This window comes from Trachemys scripta, chromosome 1, assembly GCF_013100865.1.
Source record: "Trachemys scripta elegans isolate TJP31775 chromosome 1, CAS_Tse_1.0, whole genome shotgun sequence".
NCBI classification, from domain to species: domain Eukaryota; kingdom Metazoa; phylum Chordata; order Testudines; family Emydidae; genus Trachemys; species Trachemys scripta.
In genome coordinates, this window is record NC_048298.1 from 185829274 (window position 1) to 185855423 (window position 26150).

At 41.6% G+C, this 26150-nt stretch overlaps 1 protein-coding gene across 8 annotated transcripts in view; it reads left to right on the top strand.

The window, feature by feature from the left end:
• The window catches only part of ITSN1 (intersectin 1), a 209200-nt gene that overhangs the window by 41064 nt on the left and 141986 nt on the right, over positions 1 to 26150 (top strand). For all 8 annotated transcript variants that reach the window (XR_004643381.1, XM_034752246.1, XM_034752221.1 and 5 more), the window contains 4 exons: positions 3376 to 3435; positions 8581 to 8673; positions 10334 to 10397; positions 23830 to 23990. Coding sequence is in view for 7 of the 8 variants with exons in the window: in XM_034752246.1 (XP_034608137.1) it covers positions 3408 to 3435; positions 8581 to 8673; positions 10334 to 10397; positions 23830 to 23990 (346 nt within the window). In the remaining variant the exon portion in view is untranslated. The remainder of the gene's footprint in view (positions 1 to 3375; positions 3436 to 8580; positions 8674 to 10333; positions 10398 to 23829; positions 23991 to 26150) is intronic.

Genomic DNA, 26150 nt, shown 5'->3' on the forward strand with positions numbered 1-26150 from the left:
GAATTCGAAGTACCTTAGTCCAAACTTACCGCGGGTCCAGACGCGGCACGGAGGCTCCCCCGTCGATGCCGCGTACTCCTTTCATCTAGCTGGAGTACCGGCGTTGATGGCGAGCACTTCCGGGATCGATCCCAGAACATCGATTGTCTGCCGCCGGACCCTCCAGTAAGTGAAGACGTACCCTAAGAGTTACACCTCTACCCAGATATAACGCTGTCCTCGGGAGCCAAAAAATCTTACTGCATTATAGGTGAAACCACATTATATCGAACTTGCTTTGATCCACTGGAGTGCGCAGCCCCACCCGGAGCGCTTGCTTTGATCCGCCGGAGCGCTGCTTTACCGCGTTGTATCTGAATTCGTGTTCTATCGGGTCGCGTTATATTGGGGTAGAGGTGTATTCCCTCTTTTTATACATAAGGAATGCTGAGGTTTCAGACCCAACTGCATGCACTGGCAAATTGCTAAAGGTTACCCTAGCATTTCCTTGGATATAAAATCAAATCTCTCTTTATAACAAGTAAACATTATGCTATCTGTCAACAGCGAACTTAAATTGCAATGTCTTTCTAGGGTATGTTGATCTCTCTCTCTCTCTCTGCCCCCCCCCCCCTTTTTGTTTGCCTCATATTGTATCTCATATATATCTGTCAGTCTTCAATCTAATTTTTCCAATTGTTCAAGTCTAAATTTCAGCTCTTTCTACATTCATCTATCACTTCTTTTCAAGACATTTCTCTGCTTTTGTGGCCTGCTCTGCTTGTTTCACTCACTGCCTACCCCCACTTTCTCTCTAGTGTTCTCTCTGCTATTTGGTACAGCTTTATGCATTCCTAAGCATCAATCCGGTTGCTAGTTGTTAGATTTATTTTGTCCATCACTGGTGCATGCAAGGATGGAGTGATAAGCTTGCTCTTCCTGTGGAGTTCCTGAACTACATGTGAGAGATTCTCTCCCTTCAAATGACAACTCTGCAATGCTTGCAAGCACTGTGCTGCCCCAGTATTCATAATTGTTGATTTTTTTTTTTAAACGTTTGTAAAATGTGAGTTGATGAAATGGATTGTTAGTTTCTGTTTTTGATCCGTTTACTCTGGTTCTGTCTCTTATCAAATCTGGTCTTGTGTTCTCGCCGGTTGTAGTTTTCTCTTTTTTCCCCTCTTAGCCATCCACCTCTGGTTCCCTTTTTTTTCTACTTCTTTCCTTGCCTTTCTGCAAACACTCCCACTGAGGCCTTGGCTACACTTGAGAATTCACAGCGCTGCCGGTGAAGCGCAAGTGTAGTCGCGCCGCCAGCGCTGTGAGAGCTCTCTCGCAGCACTGCAAGTACCCCACCTCTCCGAGGGGAATAGCTTGCAGTGCTGCGAGCGAGCGTGCAGCGCTGCAGGCTCTGATTACACTGGCGTTTTACAGCGCTGCACTCGCTGCACTCGGTGGGGGGGCGTTTTCACACCCCTGAGCACAGCAAGTTGCCGCGCTGTACAGCGCCAGTGTAGCCAAGGCCAAAGTAAACAGAGGAGCTGCTCCTGCACCCCTCAACTATTTTACTGCTCCCTTTCTTCTCAAAGTTTTAAGTGAGTATAAAATTTTCTATGCCACACTGATTCAGTAGTACATCTACAGAGCTAAGACACTGCTGGAAGACTTTGCATAGGAAACTGTTTTAGCATCTGTTAGCTTAAGAAACCAAATCCAGAATACTTGGGGATGGGAATAGAGAAATAGAGGCATGGTTTTGTCTGCTGCAGAGTATGTGATACTGAAGCAAAAGGTTGAAGTGCTAATCATTTATAGTTGGAAGGGCTTTCGAAGAATTACTGTTAGTGACTAAACAGTTAAACATTAATCTAAGTTGTATTATGATATGATTTTAAGCTTAGATATTGAAGGAATTGACACTAATCTTATAGTTAGAAAAACTTTTAACTGCAGTTTAGAAGCAGAATTCAGTTAGTCAATGTTTATGGAGTGAGAAGTGCGGTAGTAATTTTCACAGATAAACAGATTATAGATCAGTTGTCTATCTTATTGTAAGACTAGTCTCTTCCTTTGTCATTTCTTCTCCTGCTTCCTAAATTACAATTAGTTGGGGAATTTGGTTTTCCTGACATTGTTTTCAGTAGTAGTAGTGTGTATGGTGGTTTTTGTTGTTTGTTTGTTTTTTCCAGTGACAAAAGTGGAGGTAAACTTATGTAGTAGGTTTAGGAGTGAGGAATCTGCAGAAATCAGAAAAGCTTAAAGAAAGACCACTATCAAATCCAGACAAAAGAAAACTGCTGTTGCAAGTTAATGCCATTCTTTGGTACTTTTGTATTTTAATGGTTTTGATACATTTCTGCTGTTGTTTAAGCAGCCTAAATTATTCTCCCTTCAGTTCTGTTTTCTTTTGCTTTTCTTTTTTTGTCTGGAAAACACAGTGGAATCTAGTAGGACAGGAGGCAGCTTATTCACTATTTTGTGGCTCTGTCACTGGCCATTGTCCTTCTTGCTCAATTCATGTCACTTCTTGTGTGGAGTAAAAAAATGCCCATTTAAAAAAAAAAAAAAAAAAAAAAAAAAATAAAATCAGACACTCTGGCATTGCTTTAACTTTGAAGAATAAGCAGTATTAAACAAGTAAATGTTTTTAGTGGATGCATGGAGTTCCCGCCAAATAATCCATTTTTGCCTTGTAATATCCTTTTTGGAGTTGTGTTTACAGTAGTTTAACTTGCACTCTTGTTAGGTTGAATTAACTTGTTTACAGAGTAAAATGCTATGACTGGGTGCAAAATAGTCTTTTATTTGCATTCTAGTCTTTAGTTTCAATTTTTTTCTTACGTATTTGTAAAATCACAACAAGATACTAAATCAGCATGAGGATGCATCTCAAAGATTCTTGATCAAACAAGATAAAATTAAAATGTCTCCTTGGAGAGAGTGTGCATTTTCATCAGCTGTGGAATTAGATGTCATATTCTTGCACTTGAATAGGATAGAGATGTTGTACCCAATGGAAGTAACGTTTTGAGGAACTTGTTCTGCTGTTGCTAGAATCTTGTCTGTTTGTATGGCTGATTTAACTCTTCCTTACTACATCACTCTTCCATTATAAATAAGGGCACTTAACTTTTGAGGACATTCTTGTTACAAGAGTGAAATGTAGCTCTTCACTAGTAAAGGCAAACAGGAGAAATGCGTGCGATGTTGCAAAAACAGCGTGCATTAGTTTCTCCTCAACTAACAGTTTAATTAATTTTACATCTTAGTTACCCTTATTTTTCACATAGCAATTGACTATATAACTATAATAAAGTGTGTTTTTAAAATAAAGATATATTATATATCTTTGCAGTGAAGATATATTTATCTTAACATACTTCCTTTCTGTTTCAGGCATCTATTAGCAAGCTAAAAGTGACTGAACCATGGCTCAGTTTCCAACACCTTTTGGGGGTAAGATTTTTGTTGTTTGTTTTTGTTTTAAAATCAGAAAAATTACATTCCTTTCTAAATGCTTTCTAGATAGTAATGTCCATGAGACCCATTCACCTAATGTTTAGCCATCTGCTCTTCTGGTACTCTAAGGTGTGACAAAGTGGGTTTTTCCTCTTTATTATGTTGTACGTGAGCCTATGTGAGTCTTACTGTTTTGCATGAATAGTGTGTGTACCTCAGTTTCCCTGTGTATTGCACCAATGCCTAGGTGGTGGGGAATAAGAGTGTGTGACTTTTGCTGAGACCCTCAGGAGCAGGTGAGAGAGCTCCAGCTGCCTGCATGTAAGCAATGGACGGTGCCCCTCCTAACCGGAGACCCAGGAAGGGGATGCGACCAGGTGACACTTTGCCTGGGAAGGGAGACAAAGACCAGGAGGAGGGGCAACGGGCATGTCGGAGGTCAGCCAGGCAGTCTGCAGTTGGGGACTCAGAGGGGGGATGGACTTCAAGTAGGAAAGGAGTCAGGCAGGATTGGAAAAGAACTGTCGCCAGGGGCAAGAAGCCCTCCATCCTGCCCCCAATCTCATAATGGCAGCAACACTAGATGGGCAGTATGCCAGCTGGAAGATCACACCTGAGTCCCAATAGCCCACACCTGTGGCTCTCAACCTTTCCAGACTATAGTACTGTATCCCTTTCAGGAGTCTGATTTGTCTTGCATACCCCCAAGTTTCACCTCACTTAAAAACTACTTGCTTACAAAATCAGACATAAATATACGAAAGTGTCACAGCCCACTTTTACCAAAAAATTGCCTACTTTCTCACTTTATTTTATAATTATATGGTAAAAATAATTGAAGTATAAATATTATACTTACATTTCAGTGTATAGTATATAGAGCAGTATTAAACAAGTCAACGTTTGTGTGAAATTTTAGTTTGTACTGACTTAGCTAGTGCTTTTTATGTAGCCTGTTGTAAAACTAGGCAAATATCTAGATGAATTCATGTACCCCTGGAAGACCTCTGTGTGCACCCAGGAGTTCACGTACCCCTGGTTGAGAACCACTGGCCCACACCAACACCGCTGTAGTTACACCTCTGACTGTGGAGCTCAGCTGCATCCCCCCGCTGCTTTCATACTGATTGCAAATGGAGGGCTCTGAAAACTGTCAACACCAGCTTCCTCCCACTTCCACCTGTATAAAAACCCATATATCAACCCCTTCCTTCCACTCATGGACCCCTACTCGTATGCAGGCTGAGACCTCCAGGGCTAGCACAGGCTGTCTGGCCCACATAGGTCTCATGCAATACAAAAGAGCAGAGCTTCTAGGGAGCCCATCCATGAGCTCTAGGCTACTTTCTTCCCTGAGAGACCTAGAAGGGACCCGTGTGGGGAAGGGGAGACCCAAAGCCTAGCCTCTTTGAGCACAGGCAGATTGGTAGCCATTTGAAATATATTTTTGGAGCAAACTCTGAGCCCAATTACACTTCCCTCTCTGAAGCAAGATTATGGGGACAAACTCCCAAAGGGGAAATAAACGAATAATAAAATCAGTGCTTGGTTCCCCTGCTCACCTTCGCAAAGTGCAGCATGGCAGACCTATGCAGAAAAATCAGATCATGGACAAATGTTGATTTTTCTAGGCATGTATTACGCCCCTCTCTATTTCCAAAAACAGGAGTTCTTCCTTCTTTAGGATGGAAGGCCTGCGGTCTAGATCAGACAGAGAATCAAATAGCAAAATAATAATAATTAAAAACCCACAATAATATAGCATAGGCCAGGGGTGTAGGCAACCTTTCAGAAGTGGTGTGCCAAGTCTTCATATAACTAAACTATTGTATGTAAAGTAAACAAGGTTTTCAAAATGTTTAAGAAGCATCATTTAAAATTAAATTAAAATGCTGATCTTATGCCACCAGCCTGCTCAGCTCGCTGCCAGCCTGGGGTTTTGTTCACCTAGGCCAGCAGCGGGCGGAGTAGGGCCTGCAGCTGGGACCCCAGACCTGGGAGTGGGTGTTTCAGGGGTCAGGGCAGAAGGGTGGGGCGTGTAGGGCAGAAGGCTGGGGTGTGTGCTGGAGTATGGGGGGTTCAGGGCAGAGGGCTGGGGGTGTGTGGGGGTACAGGGCAGAAGGCTGAGTGTGTGGGGGGGTTCAGAGCAGAGGAATGGGGCTGTGGAGGTGCAGGGCAGAAGGCTCTGTGTGTGTGTGTTTGGGGGGGGTCAGGGCAGAGGGCTGGGGTGCTAGGCTCATGGGGGTGCTCCCAGTCCCCTGCCCTGAGCAGCTCACAGCAGGGGGCTGGAAGGGATACGCCCTATTTCACCCCCTTCCCCCAGGCTCCGTCCCTACCTCTCTCTGCCTCCTTTACGGAGCTGTGTGCATGCTGCCGCTCTTCCCCCTCCCCCTCGCTAGGGCCATCAGCTGATCGGCGCAGGGTGGGGGAGGAGGAGGGGCAGGAAAGCACCACACTGGGGGAAGAAGAGGGGGAGGAGGGAAACTTGGGTGCCGCAGAGCCAAGCTTCTGCCTCCTGCCCCAGCAGGAGAGAGCGGTGGGCGGGGGGGCTGAGTGGGGCTGGGGCCAGGACCGCGGCAGGGAGCTGCGTGCCACTCAGAATCGGCTCACGTGCCATGTTTGTCATGCGTGCTGTAGGTTGCCAACCCCTGGCATAGGCTTTTTCAGACGAGAGTATTGAGTGCTGAAAATACGCTAAGGAGGCCCACAGCCACCCAAGATGAGCTATAGCGATGTGTCCCTCCTCATGGACCCTGGGAATGTTTAATGGAGGGGTAGAAATGTCCTGAGCATTGCAGTGCTTACTTCTGTCCAAGTCCCTGATAGAAAACTTTGAGAGAAAAAGAACTTTCCTTTCATCTTGCATTGTGTTTTACTCATTCTTTGCTTTCCTCTTGGGCTATTGTCTGTACCCTACAGCAACTCCATTACAGTGCTGCAGCTGTGCCGTTGTAGCACCATAGTGTAGATGTTTTTTACGTCGACAGAAGGGCTTTTTCTGCCAATGTAGTTAATCCACCTATCTGAGGGATGGTGTGATAGGTTGATGGAAGAACTCTTCTGTCAACCTGGCTGCCTCTGCATAGAGGGTTAGGTTGACCTAACTGCGTTGCACAGGACACGAAATTTTTCACAGCCCTGAGTGATGTAACTAGGTCAATCTAATTTTTAAGTGTAGACCAGGCCCTAGTGTTTCAGCAAACCTTTTTTCTGTATATTGAAGTGATGTTAGTCCTTTCCTGCCGAAGAAAAATATGTAGAGGCTCAACTTCTGAGTTCCTGATCTTTTTGGTAGAGACTTCAATGGCTCAGGGACCATATTCTAAAACTGTTCAAATGGGGTTTCTGAAAAACTGACATGCTTTATGGTTTGGGAGACCTGTGTGGATGATGTCCAGATCTCATTAATCCTACATTTACAGTATTTGGGCTCAATATTGGAAGCGCTCAGCATGTTACGTGTGGGAATTTCATTCACAGAGCAGTTTCTGAATCTTGTTGACTAGTCTTAAACTCTGGACTATACTGTTTGTGTCCTGTCACACAAGATGGATAAACTGTTTTATGAACAAGTTGTGTTTGAAATAATGTTTGGACCATGTCTATGTGAAGTTCTTAAATGGGTGTACAGAGTCTCTGAGAATTAGGCATAGTAATTGGGAGTTTTCTTCTCTTGCAGTCTGATCATTTTGTCAATTTAATTTTCTGTTCCAAAAAATAAGTCTGGAACAGTTGAGTGCTCTTTCACTTTTTGATGAATGAAACTGAACGATTATCTTTTAGGGTTCCAGTGTCTGATAACATACCTTTAAAAACCCCAGATTTGTTAAAAGCTTTAAAGGACTGGCCCAGGTAAACTTAGGCAATGATGTAGAAATAACGAACAAGATCTAGACAACTTATTATTGCAAATCTGTATCTTTAATGTTCTATTCAGGAGAACTGTATTTTGTTAGCATTAGATGTCTTTGGTTTCCTGAGATTCTGGCCAGCAATAGTTGTTTGTTAGCTCTGCTGCAGCAGTAATAACTATTATATGCTCCTGGAAGTGTTGAAAGACACTGTTGTATTACCAATCCAAAAATTATGAAGACCAACCTTGTGTGCAATATTGTGTAATAGTATCTTAAATTATTTCTTAAGTGAGAGATGAGATGATGTAGTGTTGGCTGTAAGTATAAGGAAAAGTAACCTGGAGGACAAAAGAGAAACTTTATGAAGAGAAGAGAAACAAATGCAAAAGTGTCCCGACTAGACAGTGGAAGTAGATTCTGCACATCTGTACTGAGATCTGGAGAAGGCATTCTTAATGTCACTGTATTGTGTTTTTTTTGTTTTGTTTTGTTTTTAAAAAGGTAGTTTAATGTGAAACTTATTAAATATTGAACTACAAACTTTAAATTTGCTCTGGAGGATCCAAATAGTACAAAATACTCCTACATGTTGAATTTCTCATTCATTCAGGAGTATAGTGTGGGTGCTCTCTTCCTACTTTGTGCTTTTTTGTTGCCTATTTTATGTCCTCTTGCATGTTCACATCCTTCCTGGATGAACAGGTGGCATTTATTTCTACTTCTGTGATGGTACAAACCCATTTAATGCATGACTGTTGATGGCTTGTGACACCTCTTCACTGTTAAGTTTAGAAGAAGAGACTGCATCATGTGCTGCGCAGCATGTGCTGTTTGAGTGGGATTAGCTTCTTAAATAAGCAAAACCACATGAACTTTCCATGTTTTCTCTTTCATTAAACAGATATCTTTTAAATGTTGTCATCACAAATTGCATTACATGTTGTGTAGATTATTTATAACCTAAGATATCAATGAGCATAAAATTGCTGAAGCATTGTTTAGGAGTTCATTTCAGTCTTTGGTGGTTGGTTATGGTAAGACTGTACATATGTCTGCCTATTTAAGAATATGTATGAATACAACTGTAGATTAGTTGGATATGAGATTATTTTTTATCTAGTCTAATACTTAAGTTTTCATAGGCAAATTAATTCTGCTAGTACCACCAAGTCAGAAGGTTAAAATGTTAAAACTTTGTGTACAGAAGACTTGGGGGTGGGGGGGGGGGGGGGGGTAGTGTATCTTTTATGTACTTGTTTCTGACTTCTGTATTTTCTTTCTACACAAGGCAACCTGGATATCTGGGCCATAACTGTGGAAGAAAGAGCTAAACATGATCAGCAGTTCCATAGTCTGAAACCAACATCTGGATTTATCACTGGTAATTAGATAGTTTTTCACATCTAATTCCATTTAATAATATCTAGAATTCATAGTAAATAAGTATGTACAAAAATTTATGGGAAAAATGCAGGTATGATTTTATTCATACTGTATTTCAACTCTCTTGTATCTCTCTGTCACATCAACGCCATCTCTTTTTGAATATTGCTGAAAACTTTGTGTCTTCTCCCTGGTTTATATCACTCGATTTTTCTCTTGTCATTCTTGCAGTCATACCTGATTCTCTAAAGCAATGCTACTCTATCTTGTAGAACTGCTTGTTACTTCACAATAATCATTGTCATAGAATCAGAACCACAGAATCATAGTGTGATGACTTGATGTTACTTAAATTAAATGACTGGCACCATTGCGATACATTGTCATGTTGATTGATCAATATACGCAAAAGACAGTCTAATTGTAAGTTGCACCTTTTTAAATAAAATCTGTTTAACAATTTAGTTAAACCAGTGCAAACCTCTGTATGGACAGCCTTGTATATCCATTTACAAGTGGCTTATATCAGTTTAGCTTGTGAGGATTAAGCAGTAAATCCACACACATGGCTTGCACAGGTCTCTTAAACCACTGCAGATCGGGCTTAACGCCACAGAGTGATATCAAGATCTTGTTCTGTGGCTGTTTGGTGGCTCTGTTTGGTTCTCTTTCCTCTCACCGCAGCTACATGTGGAGAAAGAGAATGGAGGGTGATATGTTGCCTTCCTTGCTATCCACCTGTTAGGAGGCATCCAAGAGTCTCCAGAGCCTCATCTGTGGCTCTAAAGAGCCACATGTGCCTCTCCCTGCGTAGGTTGATTATTGCTGCTCCTCATATAACATTGTACAAAATCTGGTATGGTTCTGTGTGTAACTTAATTTTGTAAAAAATTTGATACGTAATACTACTTGTAGTCTTCCTACTCCTTTCCTTCATAGATTATCCAATTTCCTTTCCAGGGACCTAATCCTACTGCACCTAACCCTAATGTGCTGTCTTGTCTTTCCCATCCTTACTCTTCTACCTTTACCAACCTGGACTGAAAATGGGAAACTACCTCAAAAATTTTGCTATTCCTTTTCTCAATGGCTAATTAGTCTGAAATGATAACTGAAGAGTCCCTTACTCAATTGGTGCTGACGGGTCTGTATTGTACCTTAAATATCCATGAAAAAATAGAATGTTTTATGTTTGTATTGAAGGGAAATAGTATTTCCTGTAGAGAAAGTTTGTGCTTCCTTGATTTCACTGGGCAGATGATTCCAATAAAGAAAGAGCCTTTAAACATGGATTGGATAGCAGGAACCATGTTTCCTATTGTTCATCTCAATAGATTTTTCTGGAAAATGTTAATGTCCAGTTAACTTTAAATTTGCACCAGTTGCTGCCATTTTAATATTTAAAGCTTTGGGTGGATATCTCCCCAATAGACACCCTTGATTCACCAGTACCTAAAATTACATCTGTAGTATTGCTTGTAGATTAAGTGATAAACTGAATTTAAATAATATTCTGTAGTATGCTCCATGTTACAATATATGCTTTTTAATGTTGTTATCTTTTGAATGTTTTGACTTATAATTTAACTTTTTAGCTCTGTCTTCTGGGTATTATTAGCAGTCCTTTTGAAATGATGCCTTTCTAACTTATTTTACAGGTGATCAAGCTAGAAACTTTTTTTTCCAATCTGGATTACCTCAACCCGTGTTAGCACAAATATGGCAAGTATATTAAAAAAAACCTTCAGTTATATTGGAGCAAGTAATTCAATTACACACACTTCACACTTAACATGCTGCTATTTAAAATCACTTGCTTTGCTCAGCCCATAGGCTAAAAGTCAACAAGACAAAAGCCTTGTTGCTATGATCTGGCTGTGAATATTTTTAAAGTTACTAATATATTTAGTATGCCTCTTGCTGGAGGTAGCAATCTTATTGGAAAGTGACATTTGTAACCAAGTGGTTTGGTAGGAAGTGTAAGAGACCATATAAAATGTTTCGAGCTTTGTTAAATCAATATTAATATAGTCATAAAATGCAACAATTATTTTTTTTAAAATACTAAGGGCTGGTCCACACTGGGGCAGGGGATCGATCTAGGAAACGCAACTTCAGCTACGAGGATAGTGTAGCTGAAGTCGACGTTTCCTAGATCGAACTAAGTTTACTTACTGTGGGTCCACACGGCGCAGGCAAGCTCCCCCGTCGACAGCGCTTCCTCCTCTCGGCGAGCAGGAGTTCCGCAGTCGACGGGGGAGCGCTTCTGGGATTGATTTATCGCGTCCAGATGAGACGCGATAAATCGATCCCAGAAGATCGATCTTTACCCGCCGATTCGGCAGGTAGTGTGGACTTAGCCTAAGATACTAGATATACTAATGGGACTGTTAAACCGGATCTAGACAATTGTCATAACATTTATAATCTGCATAAAATCTACTCTCATCATAGTTCAGTGATAATGGAGTTTAAGGCAGGAGAGGAGGAACAATGATTTTATTTTTCCTGGGTGAGTGAACAAGTACAAATTTGCAAAGCTGTTAAACTGCTAATAAACCCCATTGGAAACTGGTACCTAGTTTCTTCATGTAGGGCTTTCAAATTGCTACTGTTCCAAATCATATCAAACTTTGACTCAGAAATGCTAATTTTAATGAAAATCTCGAAGAAAATATATTCTCTTCCTACTTGACCTTCCTTCTAAACTGAGCAAAATGAATATGATTTTCCTTGGCACATTGCACTGGCAGTGGAGGGAGGGGGGATCACTGTGTTGACATGGAATCTACATAGATGAAAGTTAACGTTAACCAGTAAATACGAGTTGTTTTCCATGGTATCTCCTTATTGTGGCCACTCTTACTTTTATACTAGTAGAAATGTCTCAGTATTTCATTCCCTTATGGAAAGAGTGGCTCTCTATGAAAAAGAGTTATCTTGCAAGAAGACAGCTGCTTTGGAAATGAGTATCTGCCCTCTTGCTGCTTTATGACAAGGCTTAAAAGAGGGTGTGTGTGGGGTGTTTTTTTTGCTTAATTTTCAACCGTTCTCAGTCAGATCTTTGGCCTGTAATGCAATGGCAAGAAGGCAATTATACTGACAGCCAAAGGATGTCACAATAGTTGTTCAAAGCAATCTGAGATGTAAAGAAACAAGAAATTGTGACCTCCCCCCATTTGAGGGGTAAGATACTCCAAAGGACATCTTTATGTGGTGGAATAAACAATCAGTAGTATAGTTCCCAAAGGTCTTGTGATAGCTTCAAATCTTTGAGCTTATTCATGTGGATCCATTGTCACTTCTTGGTCTGAGAGACTTTCGGCTTCCATGGCGGAAGTGTGTGTGTGTGTGTGTGTGTGGCACTTATGTAGGAAAAGCTTCATGAGTTGTCGAAGATCTATTCTTATATAAATTTGTTAGTCTCTAAGGTGCCACAAGTACTCCTGTTCTTCTTTTTGAAGATCTATTCAGTGGATTCATCTGCCTCAGTCTTTAGCTGAAGTGCTCTGTTCGCTGTTTCAGACTATAGGTCCAGATCTTTGTATGTGGGAAGAAAGCTATTTACAATCCTTAATTTTCTATCTGTATTCTACATTTCCCTGTCTAGTTGGAGTTCACCACTGACAAAACCCCCAGTTTGTTAGGACTGCCACACTGTCATTTTCTATGAAGTTTATAGAATCTATAAGAAAAAGTTAAAACTAAAACAAAAAACAACTTAAGGCCCCCAATTCTGCAAATGTTTAATTACATGTGTATCTTTACTTGCCTAATTATTTCCAAGGTCTTCAGTAGGGCTACTTGCTTGAGGTAAAGTTTTGCATATGATAGGCTCCAATCCTGCCAACACTAACTCATTAACTTGTTAGATTCATGGCTCCAAAAACCAAGTCTGATGTAATGCAAAGTCGCATCTGCTTTTGTAGATTCTTTTGTTAGCTATGGAAGCACTTGTCTGGGGAAGTACAGCTGTGAGGCAGGAATTGCAGAGGGTTTGGCCTTGTTGACGGATAGTTCAGACAGGCTTCAGATCTGTTACAGGAGGAGTAATGCATTGTAGAATTGTCAAAGATATATTATCTCATAATTTAAAAAAAATCTGGCTTGCATATTTTTAAAAATATCTTCAAGTTTGATTTTAAAAGGTATAGTTCTCTTTTAAATTTGGTGAAAACTGGATTGCTATTTTGAGTAATGCAAAATCTGTTTTCACTAAAATAGAATATCAGGAAAAGCTACCTAGTTGAAATGGTGTTTAAACATCTGCTGCCCAACAGAGCTATTTTGAAAATATTTTGAAGCTGCAGTAATTTGTTTTTAGACGCGAGACTACATGAAGGCTGTATTATAAAATTAAAATAGCAATAATTCAGTTCTTAACAAAACATCTGTGAGAATGTTGGGAGTTTTGTAGCGCAGCCTGAGGAGCTGCTATGGTTTATCATGACAATTCTTCGGATGATCTACTTTTTTCAGGCTTTGTTGGCTGTCAAGCCAGTAATCTATAAAGTGTCTAAAAAGTCTTTGAAATGAGACCGTAATGATTCAGAAGGTAAGAACTATTTTTAACAAGGCCATAATCTGGATTTCTTCCAAACCCACAGCGCTGTTCCTCCCTCCTGAAATCCTCCAGCCAGTCCCCTCATCTCTAGCTTAGTTTAAACTAGTACTGGAAATAATCAGTGCAAGCTGCTGCTTATTATATTCAGAGTTCTGCAGCAAACATTAAAATAGTTGGTAGATTTACCCTCTTCTGACACCTGCTTTCCTCCTAATGGTGTCAAATTTGTGGAAGCTAGAGGAATGATGGAAAAATGTTATGGTAGGGCAGACCCTGGGATTTTACTATTTAATGTATACAGTAGTATAATGACACTCAAAACTTAATTCCTGCTGTTGTGTTTGAGTTTCATGGTTTAGGATGAATATGGGAATTTAAGGCTAGCTTTAGTCCAGATCTTCAGTTGCAGTAGAACTTCCTTGCTGGAGTGTGTAACATCTAAAAATAACCTTCAGAAAGATATTTTTGTAGTTTTAATAAGCCATGCTCTAAGCAACACAAATCCTGCCTGCCCAATCCTTGCCCTCACCATCAATCTTGCAGATGGGAACATTGCAGAGATTCCACTGCAAGGTATGGGGAAGATGGTGGTGCCGCTTCTACCAAAGTGTAGGCGAGGAGAGATTTATGTGAAGAGGAACCCTTTTGCACCTAGATTTTGGGGGTCTGATTCAGCCTTTTGCAATTATCCAAGTAAAAGAATCTACAGTTATGAACACAGGAACATTTTATAGATATAATAAATCTGTAATCAATTTACTGTCCTACGCTGGTTTCCAGCCAGGTCTCAAATAAATGAATTAACGTACATTAAGTTCTTCCTAATTTTGTTATAACCGGATACCTTGTGTTTTGTGGAACAGTGAAATGTAGGTGGTAGTTACTGTCAGATACTCACAGAACTCCAGGCATAGCTTTGTATTTCTGCTAGCACACTGCAATAATTTAAATGTGTGTAAATACTGCTGCCTTCTAGTTGTACTTCATTTTCCTGAAATTTGTGTGAAATTGAGTAAAATAGCAAAACTGTTCAACTACAGCAAATGAGTAGAATAGCAGGAAAGACATTAACTAGAGATGAAAGATTTTATTGACTAAATGGGTAGACAGGAGTTTTCTCATTCAGTGAACATAATTGGAATTGTCATATCTTGTTTCTGATTAATTGCATATAGAAGGAAACTATCTAGATTAAAAATGTATTGTCCAAAATGTGGGAAACTACTAATGAAATAATATCACCTAGCTAGATATAATACTTTCCATTAGTAGATCTCAAAGCGCTTTCAAAGGAGATCATTATCATGTAATGTCTGAATGAACCAGTCACATACAATGTGATGGTACTTAATAGTATTCATTGTCAGGTGTATGGCAGTAGTTTGTAAATAAAAGTTGATAATGTAGTTGTAGAAGCCTTCTGGGCAGAACAAATAAGCACTGTTACAAAGGCATTTGCTTTAATATTTTACACCCCACCCCCGCTATTGTACCACTATATCCCAGCATCGGAAATCACTTTAATTGCTTGAACTGACAGTGCCAATTGGATAGGCTCAGCAGAACTGACTTCTACATATGAAAAGTGAGAGATCTGTTTAATGGGGAAACCACCAATTGCTCAGAGTGTGATCAAAGAAATCTCTCAGAGGAACTTCCTTCAGGCAGTCTCTTTCTGTGATTTATCTTTATGGTTAACCACCTGAGGTCACATATACAAACTTTTTTTTTTTTTTTTCCTACCTACCAGTTACAACTTGGGGTCTGAATAAAGGATGACTAAACCCTGAAGAAAATTTTAATCAGAATAAACATGCTTTTCCTTTGAGTATGCTTGTAGCCTGAGTGGCCTTTTTATTTGCCCTCTCCAGCCATAGGGAAATGTCCACTCTGATCTTCTTGTCGAAACTTAAACTATGCATTTCTTCGATAAAGGAATGATGTTTTAGTTCAGTACAGCAGTTGTGGGGTAATATGCACAAGGCTGAAGTCTAATTGATAGTAATTTGCTATTTGAACTCTCAGTTGATTAGTGTCTCTACTCTAACTATATGTTTTGAGTTCTTCCTATCTGGTTCATCATATAGTGTTTTTAAAATATTCTGTACAGCATGTGTCTGGTTGCTTGTGACAAATGTATCTGTATTCCCAGTAGAGTAGCAAAAGGCAAAAAGACTTTAGGGAAGTTAATCAAACTCTCGGTATACATACACACCAATATATAGGACTATAGGGAGACATTGCACTTGGTAGCTGGCAGAAGATGGATAGCCCTAATGAATTAGGCTATGTAACAAGTCTACTTTGCTTTTTAACTTTTTCCAGGAGCAATTCTGTTCCTTCTAGCAAAAACTCCATCTTTGTTATAATCTATAAAGTTCCCTTCCTGTTGCCTACAACTTGTCGGCGGGAGGTTCTCTTGCCTGCAATAAGGTTCCCTCAAACCTCTACATTCTCAGTCTGATATAAGTATCTTGTATTTTAATTCTCTTTGGGCTAGTCTACACTGGCAGTGCTTTAACATGGCTTGTGTATTTGCGGCAGAGCACACTCCAAAAAAACCACTTCCACGAGGGGCGTAGTGACCAGCGCTGGGCTCCCAGCGCTGGTGCACTGTCTACACTGGCGCTTTACAGTGCTGAAACTTGCTGCGCTCGGGGGGGGTGTAGACAAGCCCTTTGCTCATACAGCAGGAGATACTGATTTCTTATCTCAATTTCTGGCAGTTAAGTAACTATTGTTTCAGGGAGGCCTCCATCATGGTGAGGTTGTGAGAGGAGGAGGAGGAGACATGCTATAGCTTACCCTCTCAAAAAAAGCATAATTCTTCCATTAGTCTGGGTTGGTTTTGCTGATCACTTCGACCTGAAGCATTAAGAACAGGAAACACATAAGAATTAAATTGTGAAGAACAATTATTCCAAACACTAGAAGCAGCCCACTGCACATAGGGGGAAGAACAATTCACACTAGAAATATTAAATGAAGAAAAATTATAAACTATTGGTACAAATTGAAAGGGTAATGGATATTTAGGTGAGAATTGAGTGGAGCAAACAAGACAATCTTCTGGATTCAGCGCTGACAGGGACTGGTTTCCGCTGACCTCCTGCACCCAGTAGGCGGTGAACCAGGTTTGTAGTCCACCTTCTCCTAAGGGTTCCGTGGGCAAAGATGTTGTGAGGGAGAGCAGCATAACCTGTAAAACAGAATAATACGAGCCCTGCTCAGGGGCATTAGTTTGTTTATTAAGAACTACGTTTGCTGAGCCAGTTATGATGAACTAGCTTGTCACCGGGGATACTTATAGCCACTAAGTAGGTGTTAGGGTACTTGCCGGCCCAGAGAATGGTGGCTTTTATAGGTTCTTGATGGCCGGAGGCTTGGGGTTCTGTAAGCCAAACCAGTTGGCTGGTATTAAACACGGGGGACCAAGGCGGCTTAGGTGTAGGTGAAATGTGAGGCCAGCGAGAGTAACTTTTGTTGAGTGCGATAATTACCTGGGGTAAAAATGAGCTCCAGTTTTTAAAATCAAGGTTGGGGTGAACTATGTTCACAGCATAGTTTTAAGGACTGTGATTTTTTCGCTCCACCACACCATTGCTTTGAGGATGATATTTGGTATGGATGTGAAGGGAAGCCCCCCATCCAAAAATGAGCTGTTCAATGCTTTTGCTGGTAAAGGGTGGCCCACCATCTGCTTGGACTTCAGTGGGAATGCCCCAGGCAGCTGCTGTTTGCTACAGAGCCACAGCGACAGAAGCAGCATTGGTTTTAGTAAGAGGGGCACAAAGTTTGCTGAGATCCCAGATCGACAGTAACTAAGGCTTTTGGAAAACGACGAGCATCTGGCAGGGGTCCTATTAAGTCAATTTGCCACGTACTACCTGGGGCAAAGTGTTCTGCAGCGTATGCAGAGCGCTCATATCTGGGACGATTCATAGTTTTTACCTGCACACGCTGCAAGCAGGACTGAACAATGAGCTCGCACTGACTGCGGCTAATATCAGGCTTTTGGTCAGAAAAGCCAGATAACAGGCCATACAATTTTGTGGGTGGTAAGTGTCCCCATTCTTCGTGGAGCCAGCGCAACAGCGGGTCGGCCTGTGGGGCGGGATTTGCCATATGAACTTGGGAGACCGCTCTCATTCTTTGATCAAGACTGGAATGCAGGGGGTTAGAGTCTGGTCGATGAGAGGGACAGTGCATAGCGAACCAAGGGTGAGAGAATTTACGAATTAGGGCAAAAATTTGGTCCCACATCTTAACAAAAGCTGAGGGAGAGGCTTGCTCAATTAAAATATCTAAACAAAATTGAGAATCGATACCTAAAACAACTTGCTTGTTGGCAGAGTGGGCATTAGCAACATGCTGGGCAGCTAAAAGAACGCCCTGCACTTCGCATTTTTGTGCGGAGCAGGAGAGGGGCAGTAACTGCACATTAAAGTAATTACATGTGAAACAAAGAACTCCCGCCCTAGGGGATGGTGAGGTACCACCGTCAGACGCAACCCAGGGATCATATTTTGCTTCAATGCATAACGGTTGGTGAGATGGGGGGGCTAAGATGTTATCGCTGGGAGTTAGGGTCCATGCCTGCCAAGCTACCTCAACCTGGAAACATAGAAGCTGCCAGGTGCGAGTAGTGCCATGAAACTCGGGTGGAGGGGTACTTGTAAGCCACGGGATTAAATGAACACGTTGTCCAGACAAGGTACCTGGGATAGAGACTTGGGACCAGTGACGAGCACTGGACGCAGCCAGTAGCATTTTTCCCACCAGACCATAGTTATACTGGGGTCCAGACAAGCGATGGGCCCAATTGTAAATGGCATTACCATGTTGCAATACAGTGACCCCTACATGGTGTTTTGTGATAAACAAAATGTTGAGGGGTTCTTGGGAATTAAAATGGGCAAGGGGGGGGGGTTAGAGGCGAACCAGCCGCTAGCTTCTCTAAGCTTTTTTTGTGCTGATGCATTCCACCCTTCTCGGGAGCGTTTAGAAGAGAGAGAGCTTTGTAGGATTTCTAGGTTAGAAATTAATTGCGCCGGAATATATTGGGGGGTGATAATTAAGGAGACCTAGTAGCTGCTGAAGCTCTCCTTTATTTTTTGGAGGGGCTTCTGTCCAAGGGTCTAATACACTGGCTGGGGCTTGTGTGTGAGTGGTGGGAGTGAAATGGAGTCCCAAGAATGAGAATTGCTGGCTGACCTGCAGGTGGCTCTTTGTTTTGTTAATTTGCCACCCGTCTGCTTCTAATGCATCTATTAACATTTGGGTGGTACTTTGAACTGCTTGTGGATTGGGCCCACAAATGACAATGTCATCTACATAGGCTAACACGGACACATCCTGTAGGGGTTTTACCTTTTGTAATGTGATATTAAGATGGGACGATGCAAGTGCAGGTGAATTACAGAACCCCTGTGGGCAGACTTTCCATTTATATTGGATGCCCTTAAAAGCAAAATTTAAGATTCCTTGTGTGTCCTGGAGTGGGATTTGGTAAAACATATCTTTTAAATCAAGAGTACATGCCCACTGATTACTTGCATCGCTTAGTTGCCGCTGTATTTCTGGAATGGTGACAGAGCTGGAAAATGCGATAGGCTTCACACGGCTGTTAGCTTGTCTATAATCAATGACAAGGCGATATTTAGAGGGATCGCCGGGCTTGGGAATACCCCAACCTGCGCACAGAAAGGTGGATGCAGTAACCCTTTCTATCTTTTTCTCTTCTAGAAGCAGAGTGAGCAAAGCTTCAATAAGGGGAAACCCTTCGGATTTTGTGGGGATAGGGGAAAATTTCCATGGCTGGGAGTTAACTACTTTGGGGGTATAGGGGGAATGATCGCCTACGGTTATAGGGAGGGCTTGCAGAATTTGATTATGCAGTTTAAATTTTTTAATATCTGAGACACCTAGCAGATTTTTTGATCCTAACAAGGCTTTTATTTTTCTTACGTATTTTTCGTGGGCAATTTTAACCCAAACCACGGGTTTTTCTTGTACTGCATTGAGGCCTTGAACAAACATAAAGGAGCCAGTAGGACAGTGGAGAACGTTGGGCTCAGTAATGCTAACTTGAGCTCCAGTGTCTAATAAAAAGGAGGTGGGGGTGTCACCGTTAACTAACAGGGTGGCGTATGGGGGTTCATCGGTGGGATCTTTAATTTGGGACGGGCAGCATCCGGCCCCTATTCATTTTTTGACCTAACGTAGTCCTCCCAATTTTTCCAGCCTAGCTGTTTGGCTATATTTTGCTGCTCTTGGTCTGACATTTTACGCAGGGCTTCTTTGGGGATTCCTTTGTTAAGAAGGAAGCCAAATCGTGCCCGTTCAGCTTTAGTTCGCTCAGGATATTTTTGGGATTAAACTGACTCTTTGGAGGGTTTTTTGGTGGCGAATCAACTGGGAGGACAACAGGCAGGGGTGGCAGTGACAACTTAATTTTACTAACTACTTCAAATAACATTAAGATGGATCTGCGAACAACCGCATGCAAGTGCAGCATGGCACTGGTGTCAGCTCCAGGGGCAGCTTCTAATGCTAAATCAACTGCCTCTGCTGAGACAGGAATTTGGGTGGGATCAGTAACATGTATAAAGGGTGTGGCCACCAATTGCTGTTGAACAGTTAAATTAAGTGGGTTTTGTAGTGGATCCCACAGGGCAATGGAGGCTCCTGCGATTGCCCATATTAAATCGTGTGGAGTAACTAAGGCTCCAATCCTTTAAAACTGCCTTGCATTGCTAAAATGGCAGCTGCCGGGGTGGTAAGTGGCCAAATGCGATTATTTAATAAAGCATGACCCGGGAAGCCTCGTGCCCAATTGGCCGTTTTGGCTAAGATGCCAGCCTCCTCACGGTCCACCAATTCTGCTCTGTGTTCTAAGGCTAGCCGCCCGACCCAAACCATTGGTGCCTCATCGGCTTTTCGTTGCGTTTCCTTTAAAAACTCTTTAAGTTCGGCCTTAGTACGTGTTCGCAGTTCAGTAACCTGCGTGGTGTTGCCTGTTTGTGCATCTATTTTAGTTTTAGTTATCGCAATAGGCAAAGCTTCTGCTACAGTTTCAGATTCAGTAAATTCTGGGGCTGTTGGCAGAGCTGGATACAGAGGAGTTTTAGGAGCTTCATATGGGGGTGGTAAAATTTTCTGAGAGGGACTTGGGGAGGGGGAGGTAGTGATGGGCTCTACCTTTTCTGTCTTCTCCTCATTATCATCTTTAGGAGAGCTTGGGGCTGCCTGTTTAGCTGCAAACATTGTGCCCCCGTGGAGGACAGAGCATAGATCGAGGGCCTTACATATCATGCTAAACAGGACGGTTGAAACATCCTCAGATTTTATATTCATCGGATCGCAGTTTTTTGGTTTTCTTAATTAAATCTAATTCTTTTATCATCTGGCATAATAATTTGTGTGCCGGAACAGCAGGTATTACCCGAGTTGGGGGAATCAATTTGGAAACGGTACCTCCGGATTTTCTAACAATGCGGCTACATTCTCTCCAAAGCTGAGAGGGATCTGCAGCACTGAGGTTCTCCACAGTCTCCGTGCACTGAGGCTGTAGGGAACAATCAGCTCACTGGCACCTAAAGCTTGGGTGGCACCGAAGGAGGCATCCCGTATCTGCCAGGGTTAATGGTACAGTATAGCCTTTTAGAGTTTTATCTGAGCCAAGGGAACAGATCCATTCTATTTTTTGGATCAGTCGAATTTTGGCTAGTAAAAAGGTGAAACTGCAAATGTTGGAACTGTTCAGTTTCATCATCTGCGCAGCGTGCCACGGTCATGGCCCAACTCCCTTGCATCCTGGTCGTGACGCCATGTGGATTGCCACGGGCACGCAGGGGCGAAAGAAAATGCAGGCCTGTTATTTACCAGGCTGCACGTGGCGATAGACTATATTGGTAAGGGATGCAAAGAGAGTATGGGTCACAATGCAAACTGCGTGAGCGCGCACACACACACAAAATTAATCAATTTAAAGTTTTATTGGGGATAATTACAGGGGGTAAGGGAGCAGCATTTAATTAGCTAATAGAGTTAATAAAACTTAAAACACACAATGACTAAAATATCTACTAACAATATTTATAAACAAAGATGCTGCATTTAGTAATAACTGATACTTACAAATACAAACCAACGCATAACGACCGGCAAACGTAGACACTCTGTTTGAAACACGTGAGCTTAGAGAGAGGCTTCGAGGTGATCAGGCTCGGTTACGGGTGTACACAGGATACACAGGATTCGTTTTTCTTTCTCCTCTCCCTGCCTGCACATGGCAGGCAGGCCCATAAAGTACCAACTATGACCTCATAGAAGTGTCATAGGGGATGGGGCCCAAAACCTGTTTGTGTTCGTTTCTGATTGGCACAAGCAAAGTTTACACCAAGTAGGGGAGCAGGTGCCTCAAAGTCTGGCTTCACCCCCAAAAGGTGAGGAAATGCATATTGTTTTAGAATGCGTGCAACACTGAATGACAAAAGAAGAGGCCAGGGCAATACCGGTATGGGCAAGTTTTACAAGATGCAGACAGGAACTCATCTCAACAATCTCATCTCTTCATTCTGACTGTTGGGAATTACTTACTTAGCTGTCATGTCACTGCTACACAGAGCCTTTATAACAGCTGAAGCTATATCATACTAGCAACTTTATAAGTAATGACTGAAACGTACATACTCAGTTCTGATGATGCTACTAATTAGTCTTTAGAAATCTCAGCCAGTTAACCAAGCTGATTCGAGTCCCAGAGAGCTAAGCAGATCATATATCCAGCTACTGAACAGCAGGCAACATTCATCTGGAATATTTGAGTGAACTTCCCTGGGCGAGAGATGAGAGAGAAGGCATGGGGGCGGGGGGGAACAGTCTCTGTAGCAAGTGCTCTTGCCTCTGGAATTCTCTTCCACTAGAAATATGCGTACTAGCTGGGCCACATTCAAGAAGTGCTTCAGTTTCTAACTTTAAATTCCAGAGCCCTTAGCATACAGAGATGGCTTTCTCATTCCTCTCTGTAAGTTTGTAGTGCCAGATTTTTTGACTGGTGTAAATCAGCATTTTGGGGGGGGGGGGAGGAAGGAAAAAAAGCTTGGTTAGTTTTGAATCAAAACTGAATTAGGTAGTTTTTTTCTCATTGTAATGAAAAACAGGAAATTTTGTTCAAGTCCAAATAAAATGTCAGTTTGAAATGACATCTTTTAAAATTTTTGTTTTCAGAGAGGGTTTTTAGCAGAAATTATTTGCCAAATTTGACCTGAACTCTTAAATAGTTTTGGTGCCCCGAAAAAGTCATTTTGGGGTGGGTTTGTCATTTGCAGAGCCAGGCTACATGGAAGACAATGGATCTAGGCTGATTTGCACTTGCTGAAAATCTGGCCCATAGCGTTATGGAGGACTGGGAGTTTCCCTGTTCTTGGCGAAATATTGCTTGTCATCTCAACCATGTCTAGTATGCTTCGAGAGTACACTGATGGCACTGATATAGCAACAAATTGGCTTCAGGTTCTGTCTTACAAATTTCCCCAGCTTTGCCTCCAGTCATGTGGGCAAAGTGTTTACCTTCTCAGTTATTGAACTTCATTAATTATTGCCAATCCAGGAAGGTCCTTTTGATGACCCTTAATTTACTTACATAAATACTTTCCTTGGTGCTGATTTCATTGTAAATAAACTCAGTGTTTAACTAGACTGCCTAGCCTATCAGCTGGGCATCTGGTCACAGTATTGTGTTGCCCCTTCCATGGCTGGCTGGCTGGCTATCTATCTATCTATCTTTTTAGTTTGAAATAATCCTAAAATTTTGTACTGGAGTTAGAATAATTTTTATTCTCTCTAAGGAAAGCAACATAATGCAACTCTTAATTTTTAATTGCTTAAATCATTAACATGCGTTTACTTTTTTAAATTTTTGTTCCCAGTTGCAGGAGCTAGTGTTGTCCCTCTTCATCTCCTCCTGCCCTCCCCACCCCCTGCTGCGCACTGTTTTCTTAAACAGTCCACTTTTTGTTTCTTCATTTGATGTACTGTAAAGTCAGAGACTACTCTACATGAAAGCCTATTCAAAAACTGGCCTCAATGTTTTATACTTACACTATTGTCTAACTGGAAAAACTCATTTGTATACTCAGCTATAATGGTGTTTAGTACAGAGCATGCATTTAAAGAGCAATTTATTATAGAACTAGCTGAAGTACAAATTTGTTGACTAAGTCATTTGGATCCCTGTGGTGCTGTGTGCAGTACCATGTCGCTTTAATTTGTGCAATTTAGCAAAGTTTCTGTAGAATTACACTAATCCTTTTCTTTCAGCTTACCATACTGTAGCTCCCTTATGGAGTGAAATATAACTTAGAAAAATCACAATTTCATCATTCAAAGGAAGAAATTGAGAAGTTTTCAGTTTATTCTTTAAATGGTGGCTTAGTAACCCTGGTTCTGCTCTACAGAATTCCTCTTTAAATGGGAATCAGATGATTCTTGAGTTTCTTGGTATGTGTGGGGGTTTTTCTTTGCTTGTGGGAGACTTCACAAGGTCATAATTTAAAAACATAATTTGTAAATCCTGCTTATTTGTAGGGCACTGGCTGACATGAACAACGATGGGAGGATGGACCAGATGGAGTTTTCTATTGCTATGAAACTTATCAAACTAAAACTACAAGGTTATCAGCTCCCCTCTGCACTCCCTTCTGCCATGAAGCAGCCTCCCATTGCTATTCCTGGTGCACCAGGGTTTGGTAAGAGCAGAATTTGTTTCTAGTTTTGTGGTATGATAACCTCTGTAAAAGTTTTTGTTTGGGGTGTTTATATTTTGATTTATTTCAGTTTCTAAAATTGGAAAAGGTACTACTTTACAATCAAAATGATATATAGTTTAAAAACATTCTAATGAGCCTGGCTCCTTAGCATCCAGGCATAATCAATAACAAGTCAGTTTTTCCTACTCCATTTCAGACCTTGCTTCTTTCCCTCTGTATTCTCACCAAATATTAGGAAAAGCAGATGGGCCTTGCACCATTCTGTGAAGATCAACCGAGCTGGGCTGTTTCAGATCAAGGGGAGTGACTGAATTCCGAAGTTGGGGGCCCTCAATGAGACCACCTTGCTGACAGTTTTCTTAGGTCTTCATTAATGGGTTCCAGCTCTAATACCTCTGCCACAGTTACGATCAGCGATCTTGATTTAATTTAAACAGAATAGTGTGGGAGCAGTCCACACCTGTTGGCCTATGCAAAGAGTGGCATTAATAATATCCAGACTGGCTACTGCTTCTCTTGTTCTTGTAACTGGTAGTGCTGAAGTGGTCATGACACCAAAGAGAGGATTGGGTAATGCAGGATTGAAATAAATGGGTGGGTCAAAGCCTGGGACCTCATGCTTAACATGTTGAGTTTCTTCTGCATTCTGGTGTTGAGAGCCACTTTACATGTAACCTTTAGTTTGCAACATCTCATCATCAGATGCCTGGTCATTGTGATCACCATAAAGAGTGAATTAAATAAATAATGTACAGAAGTTCCGTTTCGAAATGCCTTGCGTAAGTCGAGTTTTGCGTAAGTCGGGAATGTATCTCCGACAACTACGCCAAAAAACCCCCCACCAAAGGGCACTTACGGAACTTTTTCTGTAAGTCAGGTTTGCACAACCCGGGGAGCATCTGTTTTTGGTAAGTGTTGCAACTAAACTCTCACCCTTTAAAGCCTGTATATCTGCTAATTAGTTATTTTTCCCCCCTCCCCCCACACCAAACTTTTGCTGTTTGGTTTCTAAGTGAAGTTCAAAACAACAAATATTGTACTTAAGGAAGAAAAAGCATAATAAAGATTGAAATTTAACTTATTATGAAGCAAGAAATCCAGCAAATAATTAGATTTTTCTTCTCCTAGCTCCACTGTAGACATGCTCCCAGCTGCGTGCACGTAGCCTCACCTCTTTCCCCAGTGGAATCACTGAATCTCCTTGACCTCCATTTGTCATCTGTGCAGCTGTGCTCATACCTAAAATCTCTTATTACTGTGCTTTACCCTATTAGCTTTGCATTGCTTTGTTTTGGCAGTAGGCTGCGAGCAGTTCTCCTGAAACTCATTCTTTTTGGACGGTGGCTAAATGTAGATTTTCGGTTCTCTACCCACCAGTGTTTGACAGTACCGCTCTTCATCTAGCACACAGTGAACAATTTTCTATAGCAAATTCTTATATTTCTTTGGTTAGCACTGCAGTCACATAATCCTATTGTAATGGGTTGGATCACAGAAACCCCCCTGAGAACTGCCACCCAGTGTGCCAAGACTACTATCCCTGTTTTCCCTGCCAGCTCAGGACTCCAGCACCCTGTCTTGCTGAGCCAGACACTCCCGTCTGCTCCAACACAGACCCAGGGTCTGAATTACTTGCCCCAAAGCTGCAGGTTTACATGAAAACAGCCCACAGATGTGTGCTTGTCTTTAGCACTCAGATGCCCAACTCCCAATGGGGTCTAAACCCAGATAAGCTTTATACAGGGTAAAACTGATTTATGCAGGGTAAACTCATAAATTGTTCGCCCTCTATAACACTGGTGGAGAGATGTGCACAGTCGTTTGCTCCCCCAGGTATTAACACATACATTGAGTTAATTAATAAGTAAAAAGTGATTTTATTAAATACAGACAGTAGGATTCAAGTGGTTCCAAGTAGTAACAGACAGAACAAAGTAAGTTACCAAGCAAAATAAAATAAAATGCGCAAATCTATGTCTAATCAAACTAAATACAGATAATCTCACCCTTAGAGATGCTTCAGAAAGTTTTTTCCTCAGACTGGACACCTTCCAGGCCTGGGCACAATTCTTTCCCCTGGTACAGCTCTTGATTCTTCATGATGGCTCCTCTCTCTCCCTTTGTTCTGTACCCCCCCCC